The 16,425-nt window shown below is 44.9% G+C and overlaps 2 protein-coding genes across 13 annotated transcripts in view; one reads left to right on the top strand and one right to left on the bottom strand.

Annotated features, from left to right (window-relative positions):
- LOC143149813 (uncharacterized) overlaps positions 1-16,425 on the top strand; it is a 49,130-nt gene that overhangs the window by 8,760 nt on the left and 23,945 nt on the right. For 2 of the 6 annotated variants that reach the window (XR_012992888.1, XM_076317512.1), the window contains exon 1: positions 15,492-15,963. The exons of 1 other annotated variant lie outside the window; for it this stretch is intronic. Coding sequence is in view for 3 of the 5 variants with exons in the window: in XM_076317512.1 (XP_076173627.1) it covers positions 15,961-15,963 (3 nt within the window). In the remaining 2 variants the exon portion in view is untranslated. Of the gene's footprint in view, positions 1-11,067; positions 11,318-12,137; positions 12,416-15,491; positions 16,058-16,425 lie in introns of those variants that run through there. 3 more of the 6 variants (XM_076317501.1, XM_076317493.1, XR_012992887.1) reach the window with 3 other exon arrangements.
- The window catches only part of Itp (ion transport peptide), a 39,962-nt gene that overhangs the window by 6,667 nt on the left and 16,870 nt on the right, over positions 1-16,425 (bottom strand). For 5 of the 7 annotated variants that reach the window (XM_076317479.1, XM_076317436.1, XM_076317474.1 and 2 more), the window contains exon 2: positions 1,094-1,638. In XM_076317479.1, coding sequence (XP_076173594.1) covers positions 1,094-1,635 — 542 coding nt within the window. In that variant the 5' untranslated portion in view covers positions 1,636-1,638. Of the gene's footprint in view, positions 1-1,093; positions 1,639-1,909; positions 2,080-9,928; positions 10,232-16,425 lie in introns of those variants that run through there. The other 2 variants (XM_076317465.1, XM_076317427.1) reach the window with 2 other exon arrangements.

Raw genomic sequence — 16,425 nt, 5'->3', positions numbered from 1 at the left:
TAGTATAATTTAGAGGAGAAATATTAATCTTTCACTTGTCTACTTCTCTGCTCTTTCTCTAAACTAAGGTGTGTAACAATACTGTAGTGGTTAATGGTTCCTAACCTTTTAGGAAATTCCTTGTTTTGTGCATACAGAGCAATTTGGACGAAAAAAATTGATTTTTTAATTACAAACAATTGTCAAAGATTAAGAATCACTAGTCTACTACACTTCTCTTCTATCTTTCTTCGAAACAAGGTGTGTAACGATACCGTATGAGAGAAGATGCTTTGCGAGCGGCCAAAACATTTGGCAGCGACCTCGATCATTCGAAATCATACTCTCCTACGCATCCTGTAGAGACACCGAACAAATACGCGCGCGTGCTCGTACAAAAAGTTTTCAAAAGACGACTCCAAACTTTGGAGATCTCAAACCGAATAAAAAATATTAAGTGAATTCGACGAATAGATTCGCGATATTCCTTTTGGAAAAAAAAATGTTCCAATTTCAAGAATTCAAGTTCCGTTTCGATTCGAACGTAACACGACCATAAGCGTTCGCCGAACACTTCTCTACCCTCCTCGATCCATCGAACAACCCCGGCGGTGTTCCATCGAACAAAGTTACTGGTGTGATCTTCCAAAGTCATGAGTGTGAGTTTTCAGAGTCACGAGTGTGATTTTCCAAAGTCATAAGTGTGATTTTCCAAAGTCATAAGCGTCACTTTCCAAAGTCACAAGTATGATTTTCCAAAGTCACGAGTGTGACTTTCCAAAGTCACAAGCGTAATCTTCCAAAGTCAGAAACGTGACTTTTCCAAAGTTACAAGCGTGACTTTCCAAAGCCACAAGTGTGACTTTCCAAAGTCAGAAGCGTCACTTTCCAAAGTCACAAGCGTCAGTTTCTAAAGTCACATGCGTGATCTTCCAAAGTCATAAACATGATCTTCCAAAGTTACAAGCGTGATCTTCCAAAGTCACAAGCATGATCTTCCAAAGCCACAAGTGTGACCTTCCAAAGCCACAAGTGTGACCTTCCAGAGTCACAGGCGTGACTTTGGAACACCTTGTACAGAGAAACGTGGATACATAGAATCGTGGACGATTACCTGCACAGTTGATGCAGCTGGGGTTCTCGAAACAGGTTGTAACAATCCTCGCAGATACGATCCAGCCGGGCGAAGATGCTCTTGTCGTATATACCCTTACATTGGATATCGATAAAGGACCTTTTACCCAAAGGATGCCCGTTCAGGATACCGGCGTCCGTCAGACCGATGCACGACGTGACGAGTAACAGCGTCACCGACCAGGCCAACACGGAGACGAGTCTCGGGCAGGGTATCGATACCGACGACACGATGGATGATTCGCTCGACAACGACGATAGCCTCGCGCACGAGGTCTGCTGCACGCTCCAGGTGTACGGCGACAGACTCGACGTCGACCACGTAGCCGAGGGGGTCAGGGCGGTGGACGACGGCGGGTTCTTCGTCGTCAGCGTCCGTAGCGGCGTGGACGTGGACGTCGACGTCGACGCCGACGCCGACGACAGCGACACGGTCGAGATGGACGACCGGGACGCCGAGGATGGCAACGGTAACGAAGAGGGAGACGACGACGGCGATCGAAGCCTCTGTTGTCGATGCATAGTCTGAAACAAACAAAGAAAAGAAAAAAATCGTCTCACGAGAACACCAGAAACGTCGTTACGCGTTCGTAAATCGTTCGTATCGTCGATCGAGTACGATTTCGACCTTCTTGACCTCGTTCCCCCTTCGAAACCTACGGAGAGTAACGGCGAGGAAGAAAAAAAAAGAAAAATAAAAAAAAAAGAGAAAAAAAAATAAAGAAACCATCTCGTGTGTTTGTACATCGTTCGTACAGGGAACTATGAGAAATCGCCCAAAGGGAAGAAAGTGTACCCGTAGCGGTGTTACGTCCCGGGTCGACGAGGAAGGAGTCTTCGGGAGAGCGTAGCTACAGGTGGGAAGCATCGAATCCCATCGCTCCACGACTGCGAAACACGCGTCCCCCGGAGAGATATGGGTACGCGTACGTTCGTGTGGGTTCGCGGTGTCCCGGCGGTATATTTCCCCCTCCCCTCCCCGTCCCACCCCACCCCTCTCTCTCTCTCATCGAAACCACCATCGCCGTCCCATCCCCTCTCCTCTCCACCCGCCCACCCTCCGCGCGTGACGCTTTTGTCGCGGGGGCCCCCGTAATAGCGACCTTTTCGCGACTACCGACAACAACGATAACAACGACGACGAACGGATCTCCGTCCGGCGGGTCCCTCGTGAGAGCGCGCACGGGGCTCTCGTCGAGAGCACCGCGGACTCTCGAAGCGGTTCGAGAGGTAAAAGTAAAGATGTAAAGCGCTCCTAACCAGTCCCGCGGCAGTCGCTGTGAATGGACCACACGCAGGTAGGCCCCACCTGTAAACGTCCTGAACCGACAACTTCATTAAGCGGAGCCGAAGCGCAGAGCGGCACGGCACGGCACGGTACTGCATAGCAATGCGCGGGACGAGGGGGACCTTCTTATGCGAGGCGATGCGGGGCAACGCGAGATTCTCGAACACACGACGGCTTCTCGGTTCGTCCTTTTTTTCTCTCTCTCTCTTACTCTCTCGCTTGCTTACTCTTTTTCGTTGCTTTTTTTTCCTCCTTTCTCTTTCTCTCTCTCTCTCTCTCACGCGCGCGAGCGCGCGCGCTCTCTACTCTGCTCTTTCCCTCCTTGTTTCTTCGTTTTTTTTCCTCGTTCTCCGTCTCATCGGCGGCACCTGCACACGCTGAGGAGAGCGTTTCGCCCAGTTCTCTTTTTTCGGAACATAATCACCGCTCCCGGGTGGGATCTTATTTTTAGCCACGACCGATTCTCGGAACTCTCGAACCGCTTCACTCTATATCGGACCCCCACCTGGTAATTGCCTGCGGCCCGATAATTTGCCTCTAAAGTCGTTCAGTGTCGATCGTTAAAGACCGTCCTACGGATTTCCAGCCTCGACTACGATCGACTCCGATCGTGGCGGACCGATCGTTGATCATCGACTGTCGAGTCATGGTTCGCGACGATAATCGACCACTCGTCGTCGAGTGCTCTTTAACGGCGGAAGCACTTTCTCGGGACGTGAGTCCCCCACGAAACGGGGCCCTCGTTAACGGACGGGTCTTTCCAGACCCGGTCGCTTCGAATTTCGACGACGTTCCCTCGATTCGTATTTCGCGCGCTGTTAAACATTTTCAAATATTAATTTCCATCCGTACCACCGATAATGTGCAAAATGGGCCTCGTTAACACCGGGTGGGGCCTTTCTGGGCCCTGGTATCGTTTAAAATTTTCGTAACACGTCTCACGGTCGATCGTCTATCGGTATTGATTTTCAAAAATGAATAGTCGTTTTTTATGTATCACGGACAATGTACAAAATGATTTTTTGTCTATTTATTCAAATCCCGTTTTTTTTCTCCACTTTCTAAATATTTAAAGAGGTTAATGGAAATTATATCGTAACGTTTCTTCGAATTTTATATTCTCCCTTTTGTTTCACTGTTTACGGTTTTAGTCACCGTGCACGGTTTCACTTGTTTATCCGGCTGAGTACGGAGCCCGAGTTAACTCGGGCGCGGCGGTTAAGTGGTTAAAATATCAGTCGCGGGTTAGACGCTTAGACTGATTTATGTACGCGATGTGTATACCGTTCGCACGGTTGGGTATACAACTACTATTTTTGAATCCACTCGAGCGTTCCACTCGGGCATCGGTTAGTTTTCCGAAACTACGTAAACATTTTCGAAAATGTATCGAGTGCGAACCATTCCTATATAAACTACGATATTTTTCTTTTTAACGCGTTTCTACGACCCCGCGATCCCAGTTACAACGAAGACGTACCGTGAATCTCGGTCATTCGATCACGATCGACCGAAATTTAACTTTCGACGATTACGGACTACATTCGAACCGTACAAATCGCGTAATCGAGAATATTAATACTCATTGCATACCGTTTCGTATTTCTTCATTCTTTTAATACCGTTAAGCATCCATCGATTTTTCCAACCACGATCGAATTTTATAAATTTTCCCAAAAGATTCTCCCCTTTTACCAAATTGATAAATAAACAAATAAATAAATAATATTTCCCAGCGACAAAAAGAGAAGTTTAAAAATCGTGCGTTCGTTTGTAATAAAAGTTTTCGAAAATTACAATAAATAAATAAATAAATAAATAAATAAATAAATAAATAAATAAATAATATTTTCCAGCGACAAAAAGAGGAATTTAAAAATCGTGCGTTCGTTTTTAATAAAAGTCTTCGAAAGTTAAAATTACTTAATTAATTAATAAATAAATAAATAAATAAATAAATAACATTTTCCAACGACAAAAAGAGGAATTTAAAAATCGTGCGTTCGTTTTTAATAAAAGTCTTCGAAAGTTACTACAATACCGATAAATACGCTGTTAAGGCAAATCTTCGTCGAAATATTAGAATCGTAATCCGTGTGTCCGAAGAGGCGAGACACGAGTTCCAATGAAATTTCATTCGTCGGGAAAATAACCACTTTCGATTCCTGAATTGAATTTCTCTTACGGAACGAAATTCGATTGGCCAAGTACCTACGTGTGCCTGGTGCCGGCGAGAACGCGTACATTCGATACCGATATGCAACAAGTCGTGCGGGTATCGATTCACGATCAAGATTCGTCGAAATAACGATGGATCGGGGACTCGAACAAAAACTACGCGCCGATACGTCGGCTTGGCCGACTATAACCAAATCGACTTACGTAAAGATCAGGCCACTCTCTTTTTCGTCGAGCGGGAAAAAGACACTGCATGCGTACGAGGCTCGTATTGATTCGCGCATAACTCGAGAGTCGTGTAAGAAAATACGTCGGAGGAAATGTCAAACCGCCACCGCCAGCGTTCCCTAAATCGTTTACGGACTACGAGAGCGTGGATACGCGCGTACGAAACCGTTTGTCGTTTCGTCACTGTTCGTTCGGTACGAACTATCGTCGTGGTTAGTTTTTCGTTCAACGAAGTGTACGACATTGTACCGGGGGTATTCGTTGTCTCGTTACACAATTGAACAAGCGGAGAATCCAACGGCGAGGACGATAAACGATTTATGGTTTCCCGAATCCCGTCTTTTATTTAGTCTCGGCCGGTCGCGAGTTGCGACTCGAGTCAAGCGAGTCGCCGTAACGCGAGCGAGGCTCACCCTAAACGAATACGAGAAATAACTATTCGGACAATAACAAGCGTCGCGAATCGAAACAACGCGCGTGCGGGGGGGAATAAATGTTTATCCGCGTTTATTTAAAAAATTGACTCGACATCTCGAGTACAACGTTTCCGTGAAATTTTTGTATTCGCGGTACGTGTAAACCTCGTACGTATTGCGCGCGAAATTGTAAATGCTCACGGATGGACGTTCGCGTACACGTATGTATGCGTTTATCGTAACGAAATCTTCGTTTTACGATTCGAACGACACGGTGCGGTTCGTAACCATTTATTGAAAGATTTCGTTAACGTCATACCGAATACAGGATTAATTACGCTCGAAGTTACTTCACGGAATGAGATAACACGGTCGTATTTCAAAAATTAAATAACCGTGAAAGAAGATAACGGGTTATTTGAAATAGCATTTGAAATAACGTGATTTCAGGAGTGGCCAGGTCTGATGTTCGCGTAAGATCGAGCTGCCGTTGTTTCGGTGTTATATATTTGCGGGGATTATCGTCGCGACGAATGTACTGGAAGGAGATATAAAGAATACCTCCGAGCGGTGTTCACCGTGACGAGCGAAAATTTTTCTTGACGTTCGTCAAACTTGTTCGAATACGATAGTAATTTTCTACACTATATACGCACGCGAATATAGTGAAATATAATAAAGTATATAATTGTGTAATCGAAGATAATATAGTATATGATCGTATAATCGAAGATAATAAAGTATATGATTGTATAATCAAAAATAATAAAGTGTATAATTATATAATAAAGTGTATAATTATATAATAAAATATATAATTATATAGTAAAATATACAACTTTATAGTAAAATATAAAACCTTACAAAAAAATATACAACTTTACAAAAAAAATATAACTTTGCAATAAAATATACAACTTTACAAAAGAATATACAACTTTACAAAAAAATATAACTTTGCAATAAAATATACAACTTTACAAAAAATATACAACTTTATACTATAAAGTTATATATACTGTTACACACGTTAATAAATTACTCTGCTTTACTGTTCCACCGTGTTCCATAAATGACGATGGATTATCTTCGCGACAATAAATGTTTAGGGTCCACTAGAGAATATTAGAGTTTCTCTCACGATGTTTGGTTCTTTGTTCGTTAATTTTCATACTCGATAATGTTGCACGTTAATCGTAGAGACACGTGTCACAGTTAATGTGTGGTCTTCGAGCGAGTTTTTGGAAAATATATCAATGAAAGATAGAAATATACACTAAAGATAAAGTACACTAAAGAACTAAAGATATAAAGTTCTCCAGGTGCATTGCGATCGATAAAGGAATTATTAGAAAGTCTAAAGGAATCTCAGGAGCGATTAAAATTTACGTTGGAAAGCCGCGTCGAGGGTGGTGTACGTTAGAGCAATTATTTCCCATACTGACCATACGAAACAAGATTCTCTGTCTCGGAACAGAGAATAAATTGCGACAATGACGGCAATGATAGTTCCTCGTTCGTTCAGAACGAAGGGGGAATTCCTTTTGCGTCGAACACGAATCAGACGGTGATAAATAACGATTTAAGTTACGAAGTTAAACATACAATCTAACACTAAAACAACCTACGGTGAACGTACTCCTATTTATACTTGACTTCAAACGTATCTTCGAAAGTGGAAGGGGAAAAGACGAATTAATTTACGAATAGAATTGGTTCTCCATTTCAATAATTTTCACCGAATATTGCGGGTGGAAATCACCGTTAATAATTGAATAACTTTGAAAAGAAATTCAAAATGGGTGAAATGACCCCTTTGATAGTTTTAGTGTTAATGAAACAAACTGGAACGAATTTGCAGTGATATTCTATCTAATTGTGAAATTCAGTAACTGAAATGACAATTCCAAAATAGTAACATTGATTTGTTGTTTGCTACTCTTTCAATTTTTACCAGTTCGAAAGTATAAATCGCGATTTATCAGATTGAGAGATTTCGAAATTGTGGACAGAAATTTAAACAAATTTCGTCCCAGAAGTAAAGAATGAGAATTTGGTCACAGAAATAAAGAATGAGAATTTGGTCACAGAAATAAAGAATGAAAATTTGGTCAATTCTAATCGGATCTATATCAATGGTACGAGGGGATATGTTTGTGAAGATTTTTGTTTCAGATAACAGCATTTGTTTTTTTCGAGTTGTCTCGAGTACTGTGTTATCCAAGCGTCGGGACGGTCGCTTTCCAGAAGAGAGGGTACGATGTTATATATAATTAATGATTTATTATGCTTTACCTAGTGTTCTACTGAGTATGTCAATAAACGGAGAGCAGTTTTGGGGTTGCTCTCGAGATATCAAAGAGAAATGTTTTTTTACCACTGAATAAATGTACACTATTAATCATTAGTTTACAAAGCACAAAATTCGGACCAACGGAGAAAAAAAATTTTTCAAAAAGTTCTCATCGTTAAATTTTTAATTTTATTCCCCATTCCCTTCCGGTCTCTTATAAATTCATTATTAGTCTGCACAACACGAAAATTCTCAACGTTAGTGAAATAAAATTGTTCAAAAATTCTCATCGTTAAATTTAAATGTTATTCCCCATTCTCTTCCAGTCTCTATTATAAATTCGTTACCAATCTGTACAACACAAAAATTTTCAACGATAGTGAAATAAAATTGTTCAAAAATTCTACTCGTCAAATTTGAATTCCACCCGGGAGAATTCTCTCCAAGCCACCGATACAAAGACGGAAAATCCGTATCCGATGACGCGCGAGTCGCGGGGTTAAACGACGGAAAGGAACACCGAAGGGTGAAGGGTGAACCGCACAGGCTGGGAGGGTGAAAAACGAAGGATAGCGCGGAGGACGAAGGGGTGAAGAGCAGAAAGTGGAGAGTGGACAGTAGAGTGGAGTGGAGAGCAGAGAGCAAAGTGAGTGTACGTAAACGAAGAAAAAGTCAATGGAGACCGGTTGCTCGACAGGTGAGGTCTTTCCTCAGCCAAGCTACGCACAGGTGTGCAATCTGCAAATCCCCTTTAGCAAAAAACCATACACTCTTCGGCACCGTTTCACGGTTCTGTCGCGCGATGCCGTCCAAGTTGCTAGCTGTATACACACACGTATACACGTCGATGCTTGCGCGTGACCAGATGCGAGTTTTTCATCCGTACGCGATTCGCGTTTCCATGAAAACCATATGGTTAAAACGGATCTCTTTGTCGATTTTCGCCCGTCGTTTCCTCCGCGCGACCTTTGGGAATTCGAGAAACCGATTCCACGGAAAGCGGAGAAACCCAGACACACGTGGGACAAAAGAAGAACCCACGATTCCGAGTAGAAACATGCCCGAAGGTCTAGTTTCCAGTATTTCGGATATTCATCGCAGTGGAAGGATCGTAGAGAGCGTGAGAAATTACACGGGAATTATTTTCGATCGAATGCTCCGGAGAAGGACGAAACGATCACTTTGTACGAATGTATGTAACACAAATAGAATTTATGTAACACAATGGAATTGTGATTTCATTTTTCTATTAAAAAATTCTACTGAATTTGAACAGACGTTTCAACGGAGAATAATTTACGCAATACCGGTAAATACTCGGTTACGAAGAATGAAAGTTGCAAAAATTGTCCGAACAGTTTTTGGTACTTAATAATTGCGGTAGTACCAATTGCCCTACGGGCAGTATTTTCATCGAGGAAAAAGTTTTGAACACGGAACAAAAGGTGAACAAGTTGGTTAACCGTTACTCGTGAAATGAAAATAAGAATTTGATTTGTACAACAAAATATATTGTAACGAATAAATACAAATTAAATCGCTATCCTGATTAAATCGCTATACTCTAATTCTCTTGAAATAAAATTGTATCCTTTTATGTAGCATACATATGTATGTATGTATATATATGCATGTGGCATTTCAAAGTGAATAATCTCCCGGTGTATAAGATATGCATATTCCCACATTTGCATCGAGTTCACGTGTACAGTTATAAATCTACGCGATAATCCCTCCCAGTAAATCTAGCACCGAATATTTACGAATGATCCAAAATCGGTAAGAAAAAAAAAAAAGGAATACAACCAATAGGCGAAACTCGACCGAAAACCGCGGCCATATTTCGAGCGCGAAACAACCGAGTGTAATTTCGCGAGAAGTTCGTGTGCGCGTACTTGCAAAAATTACAGAAAATTTCATCATCTCGTGACTAATCTCGATTGTCTGGCTACTAGATTGTAATGAAAAAAAAAAAAACTTGCACAAGCAAAAACTGACCCGCGCACCTATCGGCTAGGAAAGACACGAGTCCGCGAGCGAAATTGAAAAGGTTCGTTTTCGTTTCGAGGACATTTTGCGGTGAAATACACACCGACGAAATACGCAGAAATTACCGAAACGTTTCAACGAAAAGCATCGAACGTACGATCGGCGAAGAAAGAGAGAGAAAAAGAGACGGAGCAATTGGGGGAGGGTGTAGCGCACGCGCACGAGAGAGCGAGAGAAAAAGAGAGAGACGGAGAGTGAGTGAGTGAGAGTGAGGGAGGGACGCAAACGCAGAAGAGAAGGAAGCAGAACGACGTCCAGACGAGTCGAGTCGAATCGAATCGAGTTCGGTCGACGGGGATAAGAGGAAGGAGCCACGAGGGCGAAACGGTCTATATCGTTAGATACATCGTTGGCTCTCCTCACCAGGTGGTCCTTTTCCTGTGCCGGATGACTCAATCGTGAGAAGGAGTTGCTCGACGAGCTCACGAGGGGCCCTCTCTCGCTAGGACCGCGTGCACTTCGCGGCTCCGGTCTGTGTGTTCGTCTGCGTTTGTCCGTCTCCCACTACATTCGTACGTGTACACACGCGACTCCGCGCCGTATCTTCCCGGGGCCTCCTCCTCGGTCTCTTCTTGCGAGGAGGAAGGCCTCGGTGATATTCTCGCCGCGGCTGATGGTGTGCGCACACGCACACGGAACCGATCTCGTCAAACGCCCCGGTTGTTCCGAATAGGATTCCTCCTTTTTACCTGTGCGATTGTGCGTTCGCGCGTGACAAGGAGAACGGGTGCAGAGGGAGAGGACACGAGACGCGGGCGGGCGAGCAGCCAGGCTCGGGAGGAGTACGAGGGGGAGGGGAGGGGGGAGGGCGGTGGGCTCGGTGTGTGTGGGGGGAGAGAGCAGAGAGAAATAGAAGGAGGTGGAAATGGGTGTTTAGAATGGAGCGTGGAAGGATGGAAAAAAGAACGGAGGATTAAGAGACGTACGGAGAGTTCATCGGTGAAGAAGAAGAGAACCGGAGAAGGACGCGGGAGTAGGGAGGGTGGGAGGGGGAGTTGGTGGAGGAGGAGGAGGAGGAAGAAGGGGGGACATGGAACCCTCTAATTAGGCACTTGGCCGCCACCGATATTCCCCACTACATATGCAACATGTGCCTTGTGGTACGCGCGTTATACCATGCGGAGGGATAAAATGAAAAGGGACGAGAGAATGCCCGGGGGGTGGGGGACGGAAGGGGGAGGTGGGGGAGACGAAGGAGGGTGGCGAGTGGGGGGGAAAAAATGAAGACGAAGAAATAGGCGCTGAGTCGACGGAGGTTCGAAAAAGGATAAGAGTCGTAAATCAAGTGACAACGAGGCGGCGGGGGCCAAACGAGAGTCACTAATCTTTAAATTGATCCACACGGAGTTTACCTAAACCGCCGCTATCCCACGTCTACTAATTACCGTTTCGTCTGTCTCCTCCCTCTCCGACGACAACCACCCACCCATCCCCCCTCTTCCTTTTCATTATCTCGTTCTCCTTCCCGATGTTTCCGCTGTTGTGCGAACGAAACGAACGGCGAAGACCAACGGCGACGGGAACCCCGTGGTATGGAACTTGAGAAACGAATCGAATATCGCGAGGACCGAGGAGCACTCGATCAGCCCACTAACGAGAGAAAGAGAGAGAGAGAGAGTGGGAGAGAAAGAGAAAGAGAGGGAGCGAGAACGAGAAACAGAGAGAGAGAGGAGAAAGGAATTCGTTTGTGTTGCGGAGAAATACCTCTAAACAGAGGTCGAGGCTGGAAAGCGAACAGCAAGAAGACGAAAGGTATATATCGAAGAATCTATATAGTCGGACAAGAGGTTCGAGAAGTTTCTGGGTAGGCTCTGGGTACGTAGCTAGAGGTACTTTGAAAGTGCCGCGAAAGTGCTGGTTATCTGGTCACGATCGAAGATCAAAGTGGTGGGATAGGAAAAGGAGGGACAGAGAGACCGAGAGAAAAAGGGAGGGCGAGGGTTGCCGGCGGGACGGGGGGAGGGACGCGCGGAGAAGCCGAAGAACTCGGGAGGAGAAGGAGAGATAGGCGGGTTGAACGGACGACGGAGGATCGAGGCGTCCGGCGTCCTCGATCGCGGGATCTTGGAGCAAAACTAACGATCTCCCGCTCGCTTGTAAGATCAACACGACGATAATTTAATACACGAGATCACCACCCAGGTGTGCTCTGACGTGTACAGATGCTGTTTGTAACCTCGACGAGAAGGGAAAGGCTGAGTCGACAGAAGCCAGGGAGCCTGTATGCGATTCCAAATGCGAATCCGAGCTCTTCTTCTTCTCCTCCACCTCCTCCTCCTCTACCACCACCACCTCCTCCTCCTCCTCCTCCTCCTCCTCCTCCTCCTCCTCCTCCTCCTCCTCTTCCTCCTCCTCCTCCTCCTCCTCCTCCTCCTCCTCCTCCTCCTCCTCCTCCTCCTCCTCCTCCTCCTCCTCCTCCTCCTCCTCCTCCGCCTCCTCCACCTCCACCGTCGCCGATCTTCGCCGTGTTTCTCTTCCTTCTCTCGCTCGCGCTTCCTTTTCGTCCCCCTCCCGCGTGAGACCGACGCAAAAAAGTGACACTTTCGAAAACCGTTCCGTAGGTAAAAGAAAACGCGCGAACGAACGAACGAACGAACGCCACCTCCGCGCGGATCAATGGGTGCGCGCGCGACCGCTTTTAACGCGTCACTTGTAACACGCCCGTCGGAGATTTACCCACGAGCGAAATCAATCCTTCCCCAACAACGACGACAACGACGACGACGACGAGAACGACAATGGTTCGACGGGCGAAAACGTTTTACCGATCGAGCGGCAACACAGGCAACCTACTGCCGTGTACGCGTTGAAAGTCATCGCCGACCGGGGAACAGCCCGAACAAAAAGAGGGTACGTTTCTGGCGTCATTCGTTTTCGTAGAAACGTCTCGGTGTACGTTGAATCGATCGGCGAGGATGGAGAGAAAAAAAAAAACTGAAACGCGTACGACGCGATTCGTCGGTTGGTCGAAGAGAGGCTACATAAATAGAAGAGCCAGTGACGTCAATCGTTCGCGTTAATTACATAAGAACAGTCCTATTAACCTATGCCGACAGCGAACGACGATTAAGCGCGTTAAGCAATTCCGATAAAGCCCCCAAGCCCCTTTGATCGTTTATCGATCGGTCTCGATCGGTCACGGGGAGGGAGTAGAGAGTAGTAGAGAGAAGGGGGATGCCGATGGGAGTTTCCACTTTTCGGGATTACCGACGCGACGCGGACTCTCACGAGAACCCGAGCGGGGCGTTCGGTTAATTCGATCGAGTAGGCCGATCACCGTCACGCTTTCGTTCGTTGCCGCGGTGGTATCGCACCGTGCAACAGAACAACCGATGCAATTGGACAAGAGGCGAGAGACTGACCTTGGACCATTTATAAGAATAGAATTTGACGAAGAAAGGAGGCGATTCGAGCGACGTTCGTTGCGCTCGTGATCGACAAAATCGTATTTTTCGTTACGAAACTGAGCTCCCTATATCGTCCTGTTGGCCGCCGCGGGCTCCGTCTGCTTTCTTTAATTAACGTCGTCGTTGAATAGCGCGGAGCACGGGGAGGGTGGGTGGGGTGAGGGGAGGGGTGGGGGAGACGTTCCCGGCTGCGAAGTCGAGCAGGAAAAATTTCACAGAACCGAGTCAAGGTCCGGAGCGACGAAAGACAATCGATGAAACTTATTTTCATGGAATTCGCCGAACAGATGAGGTTTCTCGTGACGAGCTCGTGTCCAAGGCGAGCCAAGCACAGCTGCGTCCGTATGCAACTTCGTATGTAACGCACGTAGTCGACGCGCGGGTATTTGCAAAGGAATGTTCAACAGGTGTGTCGTTCGGATTGAGCTTTATACGCGCGAACACGCCTTTTCTTTCGCCCTCTTTCTCCCTCGTGTCTCTGTTTTCCTATCGTCGAATCTTTTGTGCCGATTACGGCGCGAGCGCGTCGAAGAGTCGATCGCAAATCAGCGTGCGTCGACAACGCCGGCTAACCGGGACAAGAAAAGAAGACTGCCTCAGCCGTCGGGGACTCCCTATTCGATTCATATTTTTCAACTTCATTCACCCCGGCTTTTAGTTTACTATTTTCGTTCCTTTTTTATCATTTTTTTTGCAAGATTTCGTACTACACGTACGATAAAATATCGCGATGAATATTAACGATAAAAATATTGTGTAACGTGGAACGAGACTGGGACCGAAAACCGAATTGGACAATATTTTGTTGAACCGATGGATGACGATAAAATATAATATATATTAATTTGAGTAGCAAATTTTATTTAAAGAAAAATGATCTACGTTTTATTCTTTTGTCTAGATAAAAATTTTGTCAATTTTTTCTTCTCATTTTTCGTTTTTTTGTTTCCAAAGATTTTCCGAATATTTTAATTGGTTATCGATAAAATAGAAAACGAGAAAGCTAAACGTGAAATTGCAAAAATACAAATGCTCCAAATACAAATTTAGAGGTACCGTAATTAGAAATATACGAGGTGATCCAAAAATCAGAATCAAAATCATCATATTCTAAATTCGGAACAATTGCAATAGGAAAATATTTTTTTATAAAGTCTTTAGTACAATGATACGTCCGTTCTGAGTTATAAAAAGCGGCTCAACGTTTCGACTCTATTTGAATCCTCGTTAAGAATTGATGCCAAAGTTCATTGATGGTGGTACGAGTATAGTTGAACGTTAGGTATTGTTAACATAAGTAACATCCACATAGTTATAAAATACAAAAATGTTATTACTTAATTTTTTAATCTGCAAAAAAAGTTTAATTTGTAAAAATTTATAGAAATTATAATATTGCGTAACAAAAGTTGTATACGATATATCGATCTACTGTGACTTCTCGCAATAATTTGGAATGTTTAACTATTCTTGTACTACGATCATCGAACACGTGCCAGTCTAAACTTTGCACTAATTCCTGACGAGGACCCAAAATAGGATCGATACATCGAATCGTTCGTTATAACTCAGAATGACGTATCGTCGTTCTAGGAATTCTAAAAAGAAACATTGCTGCTCCATTTAAACAAAAAGTTAAAATAAGTGCAACTTACACAACGGGTGCAATTACATATAAAATTTAGTAAAATCGATTGGAGCAGTGGTAGAAAATAATCGAAAAAATTCTAAAAAATATTAAGTTCGCTCCTTTACGCAATTACCATTTAAATCTCGGAAGTGAATGTATTTTCATTACGAGGTTCTTATTATGTAAAAGTTCCTCTTATTAAAATATCGCATTTTACGCTACATTGCACAATAGCAATAGCACCGTCTTAATACGATCTTAATTCCGCTAATGACGCGCGAGTGACAGAACGAAAATGTTCCCCTTATTAAATTTTTTGCAATTTCACGTTATAATTGCGCAATAGCTATACCACCGTATTAATACGGAATTAATTCCAATAATAGCGCGCGCGTACGTAAGAATTCCTCTCATTAAATTTTTACATTTCACGTTACATTGCGCAACGGCAATAATACCATATTAATTCGTTAATAATTAATTCTAATAACGGTGAGCGAACGATCGTACGTAAAAGTTTTCCTCTATGAAAATTTTGCGCTGTGCAACAACACGGATAGAGAGACCATGTCGATGAGAAACGCGTTCCATTCGTCTATACGGTGTATTTTATGGGAGACCGATGCGTACGCGAGAGCGGTGGACGATTTTCAGCGCGCGAGCGCGACTGTATAAGAATACGCGCAGTCGTCGACAGAGAGAGAGACTACTGTTTCTCCAGACCTTGCCGGCGTTAGTGCCGGCGTGTCTCTTTCTCGGTATGCTTGGAATGGTTCTCCAGCTCGGAGGTTAAGAGGAAGCCGCGAGGGGAGAATCACACGATTTATTTACGCGATCCGGCTGGTCAGGCCGCCGGTTAGACTCGAGAAGTGCAAGACCGTATGTGCTATCTCGCATATGTAGGACAAAGCCTGCTCTGTGGTGGTCGATTCTATCGCGGCTCTGGTCATCGTTTCGACGTTACTCTCTAGTCCCTATTCCACCGTTGATGCTCGGTGTCGTTTCATCCACGACGACCCCATCGACGTTCCATCGTCGATCGCGTCGCGATCGTAACCACGGTAACGGAAACGCGTGTAACTGATTCGCGACGAGGCGGAGCGGGCGTAAAACGCAGAAACTGCGAAACATCGGCGACGAGACAACGGTACCGAAGTAATGGCGGCACGAATACGAGCAGTAAACGGTCGGAGACAGAAACGGGAGCAAGGAGCAAAAGCAGAAACACAAACGTCAGGAACAGAAACAAGAACAACAGAAGCAGCCACTGCTGGCAGCAACGTCGCGATTGGACATTAGCGTCGAACACTGTAGTGGGGCAAAGCAGCGTTCCGGCAGGGCAGACAGCTTGGCGTCCTATGGTTCGCATTACGACGAGCTGTGTAGCCTTTCTCCGTCTTTCGCTTCTCTCGTTTCGCTTCGCCGCATTGTGCGCTGCTGCGCGTTTCGCTATACGTATGTATTCCGTTCCGATAACCGAACACGATTCTCTCTATTCGCTCCCATCTTTGTCGTCGACGAATTCCCTTTTTCGCGTTCGGACGCTTTTTCGATGGATTTTTCAACGTAATTCCGTTCACGGAGGCGATACAAACGCGATGCGTCGGTTACCAAGTGTTAACGGCCAAACATGAAAGCGACCGTATAATATTTGCGTTACGCGTTAACGCGATCTCCGAACGTGTCAACGGTGACGTCTCGAATATCGACGTCTACGAATTTTCACAGCCACCGGACGACGTTACGAATTCGAAGTCGCGATTTGAAAATCGAACACGGGCAAAGTTCGATTCTCGCGATAAGCAACATTCTTGTCTCGTTTG

This window comes from Ptiloglossa arizonensis, chromosome 1, assembly GCF_051014685.1.
Source record: "Ptiloglossa arizonensis isolate GNS036 chromosome 1, iyPtiAriz1_principal, whole genome shotgun sequence".
NCBI lineage: Eukaryota > Metazoa > Arthropoda > Insecta > Hymenoptera > Colletidae > Ptiloglossa > Ptiloglossa arizonensis.
This window is presented reverse-complemented; position numbering and strand designations above follow the sequence as displayed.